The sequence below is a fragment of the Lolium rigidum genome, chromosome 2, assembly GCF_022539505.1.
Source record: "Lolium rigidum isolate FL_2022 chromosome 2, APGP_CSIRO_Lrig_0.1, whole genome shotgun sequence".
NCBI lineage: Eukaryota > Viridiplantae > Streptophyta > Magnoliopsida > Poales > Poaceae > Lolium > Lolium rigidum.
Window position 1 is genome coordinate 51675765 of NC_061509.1, and position 10480 is coordinate 51686244.

The following is a 10480-nucleotide window of genomic DNA, read 5'->3' on the forward strand; positions in this document are numbered from 1 at the left end:
CCTTGCCTTATACCCCTGCTGGGTATCACCGAGTTTGTGAGATCGCCATTTACTTTAACAGCATAGCGAACAGTAGTGACACACCTCATAACTGACTGAATCCAAGCAGGGCAAAGCCAAGTTTCTCAAGACAGTCGTGTAGGTAGCTCCACTCCACCCTATCATAAGCTTTCATCATATCAATTTTCAGCGCAAAGAACGGCTTCTTCGCCTGTTGCTTCCTGATGGTATTGAGACATTCATAAGCAATCAAAGCATTGTCAGCGATCAGTCTGCCAGGTATAAAAGCACTCTGATGTTCAGAGATAATAACTGGGAGAATCAACTTCAGACGATTGGCCAATACTTTAGATGCAATTTTGTACAACACATTACAAAGGCTAATTGGGCGAAAGTTCTTCAAATTATCAGGATTAGATACCTTTGGGATTAGGACAATGACCGAGTCACAGAAACCCTCTGGTATAGCCTCCCCTTCCAAAAAAACCCCTCACCGCATTGCACACTTCTTGCTCCAGGAAATTCCAGTGGGTTTGATAGAAAAGGGCCGGGAAACCATCCGAACCGGGAGCCTTAGTAGGACCCATCTGAAACAGAGTTGTTTTGATCTCTTCGTTGGTATACGGTTTGCATAAACTAATATTCATATCATCAGTAACCTTACCATTCATAGAATCAATGATCGACTCCGTGGAATCACGTGGTTCAGATGAAAAGAGATTGCCATAGAAATTCTCCACCTGGGCCTTGATCTCCGCGGTATCAGTGCAGCGAGAGCCATCCTCCCGAACCATCGCTTTGATATTATTCGTACGCCTCCTGGCCGAAGACCATGCATGAAAAAACGAGGTGTTGCGGTCTCCCTCCTTGAGCCATTCAACTTGGGATTGCTGCTTTGCCATCACCTCCTCTCTCTCGAAAAGCTCGCAGAGCTCACGCTCCACAGCGATTGCCTCGTCAGAATTCACATTCCAGGGCGCCAAACGCAAGTATTTCAAGCATCTCTCCAGTTTGCGAATTTTTCGGCCCACCGAGCCGAAAGTGTCCTTGCTCCACTGACCCAACGAGGTCGCCACTCGGTGGAGTGTGGCCCAGGTGGACCGAAGAGAAGATGGCCCCTGAGAGCCATCCTTCCAGGCCTGCTCCAGCACCTGCATGCATGTAATCAGGCGAACGCAGCCACGCCGCCTCGAATTTGAAGCCCATCTGCACCAGCACAGGTTCAGGATCGTCGCTGAAACTCTGTAAGCTTATACTTACTGCATAATGGTCAGAGGTGGTGGTTATAACATTTTCCACCATGCAATCATCAAATATCTGCGTGAACGAACCATTAGCTACTGCCCGATCTAGCCGGACCCTTACATTCCGATCATTGTCCTGCTTGTTCGTCCAGGTAAACATGGGACCTAAGAACCCCATGTCAGAAAGGGCACAATCATCCAAACACTCCTGGAATAACCGGATTTGCGTTTCTGAACGATCGTTAGAGCCTTAATGCTCATCTTGACTACTACCTCTGTGCGTAAATAGATGCCAAAAGTTTGTCTAAATTTAAATGTATCTAGTGACGATTTAGTGTATAGATACATCCGAATTTAGACATATCTTTGGCATCTATTTATGGATGGAGGGAGTATATTACATCAGTAAGAGCATCTCGAATCGGGCGACGTAAATGGACCAGCATCCGTTTGCGTCCGCCATGACCGAAAATGCGTCTGGGCCCTCCTCTAACGGGGCGACACAAAGTGATCGGGCCGTCCGCGGCGACGCAAACTTGGCCCAGATATGCACCAGGTTTGCGTCTCCACGGCGCGGACTCTCCGCGGTCGCGCCGAGTGTCCGCCGAGAGTTGCGTAGGACCCGCACGTCAGTGGGAGGGAGGCCGTTAACATTCTGGCCAGTAGCCATTCCCCACGCAAAAAATCTAAGTAGACCGACGCGTAGTCCTGAAGCGATGGACGTCCTTGCTGCCGCAACCACCACCATCGATTCCGAGGTAATCCTCGCACCCGCCGTCGCCCCACACTCCACCATAGTCACAATGGAGGCTGCAGCTCCGGCGGAAGCAAAGCGGGCCGCCACCGGCGGCCGGGACGCTAAGCCGAAGGCGGCCAAGAAGGTGATGTCCAAGGAGGAGAAAGGCGTCGAGGCCGCAAAGCATCACGGCCGGCGCAAGAGCCTGAAGGAGAGGAATGCAGCGGCCGCCGCCCTGGACGCCAGCCAGCAGGCGTGGCAGATGCAGATGAAAGTCGGCGTCGCGCAAGTAGGCCTTCATCCGAGCTTAGCGGAGGTCTACATGCTCGTCAAGATAGAGGGGATCGCCGGCGTCGCTCGTCGGTGAGCTCGGTAAGTTCCCAGTTGCGTCCTGGAAGTCCCACTCCCTTGCAGGTCCACCAGGCGTCGCGGTTCGCCTACGGCGTGGCACCGGTGCAGTTCGACGGGACGCCGGTTCCCGACCTCAACCGGACGCCTAGAAGCGGTGACTCGTGCCCGGGCGCGACACACAAGATGCGCCAGCTGCCGGAGGAGAGCATACCGGTGCCACGCATCCTGTTTGACGAAATGGCACTGACTACCCCGACGATGGACGACCCGGTACATGAGCTCTCTCAATGTATGCGACTGCCGTGTATCATGTGTCTGACGCCCGGTCAGTCGTAGGCCTATTGGAAGGACCGGAATGACAAAGACATCGAGGCCATGATCTTCGGTGGTGGCTTCGTTGGCGAAGCCGGGGTCGGGACAGGCCCGCATGATGAGTGGGACCTGACGCAAGATGCGGAGGACATCGATGGCGCACGACTCTTCTCCACCCATCCCACGCAGCCAACACCAGTGTGCGTCGACGACTTTGAGGACGCGCCAACAGGGCATGTCCTCACCACGAACAATGCTACCAAGAAGAAGGGGGAGAGCGACTAAACACAAGGATTCATCGACGACGAGGACAAGTGTTTGTGCGACGCGTATGTGGCAACAAGCCATGACTGTATTAATGGCGCCCAACAAAAGGGCAAGGTGTACTTGGCCAAGGTCATGCAGGAGTACAACGAGAAGAAGATGCACCCGTCCTACCACATCCCAAGCCCTCGCACGGAAGAGTCCATCAGAAAAACATGGAACTACATCAAACAAGAGACAAGCAAGTTCTGCTCGGCCGTCGAACATACTAAGAGCCACCCTGTTAGCGGCGCTGGCGTGATTTCAGTGGTAAACAAGAGACAATCATAATCATTCTATTCTATTTACATCATTGTATGTACATCATTAGCGGCGTTGGCGTGATTGCAGGTATCCCGGGCCTTGGAGAGGTTCAAGGCAGTGCATAAGAAGGGCTACCATATGGTCCATTGCTGGGAGAAGCTCAAGGATGCGCAAAAATGGCAGACAAGCTTTGCGGCCTACGATGAAGCTGTGAAGAATGGGATAGCGGTTAACCCCGAAAACAAAGACGACGATCATGGCCGTCAAGCCCTTCCACCTCGTCCCCGAGGCCATAAGGCTACCAAAGTCGATCTATCCCGGGAGGCGCAGACCATTGCGTTGACCCAGAGCCTGGAGAAGATGATGGCCGGGAATCATGCCGCCATGGCTGCTAGGGACGGGAAGAAGTGTCTGGAAAAAGAGGCCGCAGCTGCCATCTACCTCAACCTCACGAGAGAGGTCACTGAGGTCCAAAGGATGGACGTCGAGGCCAAAAAGGCAGACGCCGAGGCCAAATTGCGTGACGCCGAGGCCAGGAGGATGGACGCCGAGGCCAAGACCCGTGCAGAGGACACAAGGATCATGCTAGCCGGCTTGAGCAGCGTCGACGATGACACAAGGGCATGGTTCATGAAGAGGCGCGCCGAAATCCGCGTGCGAGACGCCTGATCACCGGCGCCATGCGCCCAACACCATGGCCTCCTTTTGGACTTTTTATGCTGTTCAGGCCTTGTTGAGTCCCTTTTGGACTCCACTTTGCGTCGTACCATGTGTAAAGTGTGATGAACTTATTTCAGACCTCAATTTGATGTAATTTGAGGCTATTATTTCGTGCAAATTTGAGGCTACAACCTCTTTTCTGAATTTTCTGAAACTAAACTGGCCCGCGCCGGAAATGCGTCGGCCCGCTGGAGCCACCTCCGATGTAAAGCGTCCGCCAGACGACGCAAACGGACGCCCCGCGAACAATTTGAACGTCTGTAATGCGTCGCCCCGTTGGAGATGCCCTAAGGACTTATTTGAGTTGTGAACTTTTATTCTCGCTCTAGACATAAACATGGTATCATATTTGAAAACTGGGCTTCTCATCTAGAAAAATTGCACACAACCTCGAAATTTAAGAACTAGGCCCCGGCCCCCGGCACAGTATTGTCTGGAACCAATTCCACACCAGAGAGGTTGAAGCTCTCAGGACGCGGCAGAACACATCGACGACGTGCCAGCGAGGTTCTCCAGCGCACCCCTGGTATTGCAGAAGTCTATGAGAACAAAGCTGGCCGTGGCGAAGTCCGACAGAATGATGCCGGAGAGGAAGCCACAGAGCCAGAGGCAAGTGTCTATCAGGATTTTTAATAGCAAACAGTAATCTACTCAATATGGGATGATGAGATATTGAGATCATGTGAAAAGCAACATGCTTAAGCCTAAAGCTACAAAAAAAAACCTACTACTTGATTTGTACCCGCAATTCATGTCCATTTTGCAGCAGAAAGTATGTAACATGGAACCCGTAAATTCAAGGACACTGACCCAGGCGTGTCACAGTAAACGGGTGCCTAGCAATCCCTTAACCATAATTGATCTACAATGGTGTTTTAGGTCTCAACAAAAACCCAGGTTATTCAACAAAAAATCGTGTGCCCCTCACTCACTCATTCCGACTAGCAACAGTACTATTGACCAGCTTGCACGCCGCCACTCTGCCTGGCCATGCAAACGCACGCCTCAAACCTCCTGACGGCCTCGGCGCACTTGAGCGGGTCTTGGGCAGCATTGCTCACGTAGCACTCGCGGCAGTCTGCCTTCTCGTCGGCGCACGGTGCTGGGTTCTGGTAGGGCAGCTTGAACTCCCTGTCGTGCAGCTCCTTGGCTCTCCTGGTGAGCTCCTGCTGCATCCCGCCCCCCTGCTTGTCCAGCTTCTCCAGCACCTTTTCGCTCTCCTGGGATTTGGACTTATGGGACGTATAGGCATAGAAACTATCGGTTTAAATTAATTGGTGCAACTTAGGAGTATTTTGACAAGTGTTTGGCATCATCAATTAATTTGATCCGAGAGATTTTTTTTGGCAACTACAATAGAGTAATATTTAATTTGTAAATAGTTTTCTTTATTAACAAAAAATTCAAAAAAACGCTAGTTTCTGGTCCACCCCCTCCCTAGAACTCAAACATATCAAGAACTGAGGTCGCTCTATACCAATTTATTATTATGATTGCAAAGGGAAACAGAGGCTACCAACAACACAAATGTCTCGCCTTATGTTCCGGTGAACCCACCACAAAGATGAATTCACTTGTCCACTAAGTGTTGCCGGTCGAGGTGTGGCTACCAAACCTTCACAAGATTGTGGCACAACTCCACAACTTAATTAGAGGATCCCAACACCTATAAATTTGTACAACACCAAGCAAGCCCTCAAGCTGCTCGATCTCTTCACAAGGGTCTCGACTCTCCACTATGAAAACCTAGGGTTACAAGTTCCACAATAGAATCAAGAGAAAATTCAAATCCATTTGGTGAAAAGGTAGAATGGGCCCTGTCTTCAACCACCAATTTGAAGCTCTGGAGTAAATGGAGGAGACAAAAAACCCACAACCTGAAGACCTACCCCCTGGGGGGAGAAAGGGTTGCACAGTCACATGGTTGCATGTGGAGGTGTCTTGGATCCGAAGAAGGGGTATAGGTCACCGTCACTATTGGAGCGAAGAAGATGGGTCTTGGTGGCTAGGTCATTCACGGAAAGCTGAAAGGATCATATTTAATTGAGACATAGTTATCATGAGTAAATTGATCAACCGAGATTAAGTTTTTTACTATATGAGAAGAGGCTAGAACATTTTGTAAATAGAGAAGCAAAGAGAATATTTGGACAAAACCTACAACAATGATGGGTTTTACTTGGTCATCAACAACCTTAGGTGCGTGGGATTTGGACAAATCGCACATCGAGTGTACCACCGGGGAACTTTACGTTTTGGTGAATTCCTATCTCTTTGCTAATCTTCCACGTGCAGCTTTTTGAGTTGCCATATGGCCAATTGGTTCCATGGTCTCATTCGAGTTTATAGGCATATTAGGTAAAAAAAAGTAAAACCCCTTAGCCCAAATTAATTCACACTACTTAGGAGTATACTTATATGGGATTTGCTAGTTCTCAGCTGAGAACTAGCTTCGTGCACAGTCAAGTCTTATGTCATTAGATTTGCATCGTGATTCGGTTTAGTTATGAGTTGCAACATGACTTGCAACTGAGGTTTGATGACATCATCTTACTGAGAATGAAGTTAGCTCTCAGTCGACTGAGAATACTTATATTGGACAAGTATATGGCTTCCTCTACTAATTTGAGCTGGAGAGTCTTTTTTTCTTGGCAACTATAGTAGAGTAGTCTTCATTATGTGAACAGTTTTCTTTATGGTTTTGTTTAAAAAATCTAAAACATATAGGTTTGGGTATACCACCCTCCCAAAACATATCATGAATGTTCCGTACCACTTTGTAATTAAGCTTAGGAAGGGGTATAGAGCAATCTCAACCATTGACATGTTTGAGTTTGAAGAGGGAAGGGGGAGGTGTACGGAAGCGGGCCTCCAACATATATTTTGTTGTACACGTGACCATGAACCCAAAAAAAAATCACAAAAGGAAGAAGATGAAGTCATGTAAATAATAAACATATTGACTTTAGATACAAGAAAACCCATAGGATAGCTTTAAATATATACTCCAAACTAAGTAAGCTGCAATCCTAGAAAAAACAATTAGAGATGTTGAGCTTGCATCGGTAGCTCTATGAATATCATGGAATCTATCTAGTCTTGGTCTACAAACTCTCTCAAGGGCTTTTCCAATTGCTTCATCACTGCCTCCCACCCTGCATGCGTCGGTTGCATGTCATCCCAGTAGAAAAATTTATTGGACTTGTCGCATACACTGTACAAAAGCTCCGGGGAATCGCCTTGTTGCCCGCAGTAACCATTTGAATCAAAACTTTCGCAGCACGGTGAAAGCTTGCGCTTGAATTGTTTAGATAGCTCTTGGCCTTTACCTGAATGCATATAGATAAAATAAATTTAAACAAAGCTCAAGCACACAATCAAATCCATCTATATATCCGAAATCTTGTAAATAATACTTTGGGCATACTTGTGGATGCATGCAAGTATGTACATACCTGGGGCGGTATCCACAATATTACTGAAGGAGGTGTAGAGGTCGGCAACATGGACATTTTTCTTGCCCTCCATCGTTTGTTTTAGGTTACTGTTATGGACGGATGCACCCAAATTTCCAAAGACGTCGCACGCGGTGTAGTTGTTGGTCCGTGTTTGCAATGGTGTGCATCCGACGGGGTGCAGGTTGTTGACGACAACCTTTGTCACCCCTAGCTTCTGCAATTGCTCCACGTTGGCTGCAATCTCCTTCGTCACCTTCCCAATATAAGCATTGATCTGCATATATATACATGAAAAGTTAGCTCAGTAATTAAGATGCACAGACAAAATTGTTATTTAAAATCTATGTATGTATGCTTGTGATCTGTTGCTAGCTACTCACATCGTTGGGGGTGCTTAGGCCAATGGTGCTGGAGCTCCCGTGGTAGTCGTTGCCGGATATAGCGACGAGGGCAACGGAGCGACTGAGTTGCTGCTGTGTAATAGTCCCATCCTTGACCATCTTTTTGAAAGTGTCGACCTGCTTGGCAAGGGTGGGGACATTGTGCGTCGACGAGCTATCCAAGACGCCAGCGCCAGCATAAGCGAAGGTCATGCCGGACGGGTCGCAGGTTTCCTCCGCCGTCAGAGCATGCGCCGGAGGTGCTTCCTCGAGCCCCAAGATCGTTGCTGCAGGTACGTATAAATAAAGCAACACGCGGTGTTATTTATGATGCACGTAACATCACATGAGTGAGTCTAAGTGAGATTACAGTACTTACCGATGAAATCTGATTGGATTTGGTAGTTGGAGAAGCGTCCCGACGGAGTATTTGGTCGCGGGTTTCCATCGGCGTCGACATACGAGGAGCCGTAAGGGTAGGCCCATTGCCGCGACATCTGGGTGACGGGGTCGGTTAGCGGGAGGTTCCCGTTGTCCGCGAAGTCATCCCCGAAGACGAAGAAGCTGTAGCTCGACAGCTTCTTCTGAGGATGGCCGCCGGCAGGTGCAGGCCGGGCCTCCCCGCCATTGGGGCTTAGAACAAGGACGACGAGGAGGAGGAGGCCGAGGACGGCCAGATGAAGCTTCATGCCTCCGGTGTTTCGAAGGCGGATCGCCGAACTGCTTTCTGTGGTAGGTAGCCGCGCGCTGGCCCGAGTCGAGGGTCCTCGAATTTGCTGGTCGGGAACGGAAAAGGTCGAAATCAGGAACTCGAGCTAGCTTGTCCTCTTCGATGCGCTCCTCTCTTCTATTTATGGAACCAGCAACGCAAAGCTCAAACACCAGGAAGGCGAAGTCGTAAACGGACTCGCGTTATCGGTCGGAATCGGAAACCATAGCTAGACGTACGTACAGTATCGGGCACGGAGTCACAGATACGCGCCAGGGATGTACAGCACAGTCGGAGACGGATACCACTAGCCAAGCAAACAACCCTCGTTGCATACATACGGTGGACCCTTGGGGCTTTCTCCTTTGAACTCGTTCAAACCGATGAGGCGATGAGAAGGCAAAAAAACGTTTATTTATTAATCAAGAAGAGAAATGTTTCCAGTTAATTAGCAAAAACCAGAAGAAAATCGATACAACTAGTGCCACGCCCGCTCGAACACCGCTACACATCATAATGGTGGATCTGCAAACTTATTACTTATGGAAGTCTGGCCAAACGTAGATTTTTTTCGGACAAATTACATTCAATTAAGCCCAAATTTTATTTGATTCAATATCAATACTTGTCCAGATTAAGTACAGAAGTAGGGAAATCTCAAGTTCGTGAACATTTTGGTCTTGTTTGACACGAACCGAAGTATCAGCGTGGCTGCTCGCAGTGTGATGTCACAAGTTTTTTTCTTCTTCTAGGAATATGGCCAGTAGGCTGTTGATAAACTACTACCTCGATGCCAAAAGTTTGTTTAAATTTGAATGTATCTAGTTACAATTTAGTGTATAGATACATCCAAATTTAAATAAATCTTTGGCATCTATTTATGGATGGAGGGAGTATATTACACCAGTAACAACGTCCGTTTGCGTTCGCTGTGACCAAAAATGCGTCTGGGCCCTCCTCCAACGGGCGACACAAAGTGATCGGGCCGTCCGCAGCGACGCAAACTTGGCCCAGATATGCACCAGGTTTGCGTCTCCGCGGCGCGGACGCTCCGCGGCCGCGCCGAGTGTCCGCCGAAAGTTGCGTAGGACCCACGCGTCAGTGGGAGGGAGGCCGATAACATTCTGGCCGGTGGCCATTCCCCACGCGAAAAATCTAAGTAGACCGACGCGCAGTCCTGAAGCGATGGACGTCCTCGCCGCCGCAACCACCACCATGGATTCTGAGGTAACCCTCGCACCCGCCGCCGCCCCACACTCCACCATAGTCACAATAGGGAACGACAAGCTCCGGCGGAAGCAAAGCGGGCCGCCACCGGCGGCCGGGACGCTAAGCCGAAGGCGGCAAAGAATGTGCTGTCCAAGGAGGAGAAAGGCGTCGAGGCCGCGAAGCATCGCGGCCGGCGCAAGAGCCTGAAGGAGAGGAATGCAGCGGCCGCCCCCCTGGATGCCAGCCAGCAGGCGTGGCAGATGCAGATGAAAGCCGACGTCGCGCAAGTAGGCCTCCATTCGAGCTTAGCGGAGGCCTACATGCTCGTCAAGAGAGAGGGGATCACCGGCGTCGCTGCTTCGGCCTCGTCGGTGAGCTCGGTAAGTTCCCAGTTCGTCCTGGAAGTCCCGCTCCTTTGCAGGTCCACCCGGCGTCGCGGTTCGCCTACGGCGTGGCACCGGTGCAGTTCAACGGGGCGCCGGTTCCCGACCTCAACCAGACGCCTAGAAGCGGTGACTCGTGCCCGGGCGCGACACACAAGACGCGCCAGCTGCCGGAGGAGAGCATACCGGCGCCACGCATCCTGTTTGACGAAATGGCACCGACTGCCCCGACGATGGACGACCCGGTACGTGAGCTCTCTCAATGTGTGCGACTGCCGTGTATCATGCGTCTGACGTCCGGTCATTTGTAGGCCTATTGGAAGGACCGGAATGACAAATACATCGAGGCCATGATCTTCGGCGGCGGCTTCGTTGGCGACGCCGGGATCGGGACAGGCCCGCATGATGAGT

The 10480-nt window shown here is 50.2% G+C and overlaps 2 protein-coding genes across 2 annotated transcripts; both read right to left on the reverse strand.

Moving 5' to 3' along the window:
- Positions 1 to 4749: 4749 nt before the first annotated feature.
- LOC124689729 lies at positions 4750 to 6157 on the reverse strand. The gene is made up of 2 exons (XM_047223211.1): positions 6110 to 6157; positions 4750 to 5150 (listed from the first exon to the last, which is right to left on the reverse strand). Exons 1-2 carry the CDS (start codon positions 6155 to 6157, stop codon positions 4884 to 4886), a joined length of 315 nt encoding a protein of 104 aa, XP_047079167.1. The 3' UTR covers positions 4750 to 4883.
- An 866-nt stretch (positions 6158 to 7023) lies between these two features.
- On the reverse strand, positions 7024 to 8457 carry LOC124686441 (GDSL esterase/lipase At5g03600-like). Its single transcript, XM_047220387.1, has 4 exons — positions 8148 to 8457; positions 7769 to 8055; positions 7386 to 7662; positions 7024 to 7259 (listed from the first exon to the last, which is right to left on the reverse strand). Exons 1-4 carry the CDS (start codon positions 8455 to 8457, stop codon positions 7024 to 7026), a joined length of 1110 nt encoding a protein of 369 aa, XP_047076343.1.
- Between the last annotated feature and the right edge of the window lie 2023 nt (positions 8458 to 10480).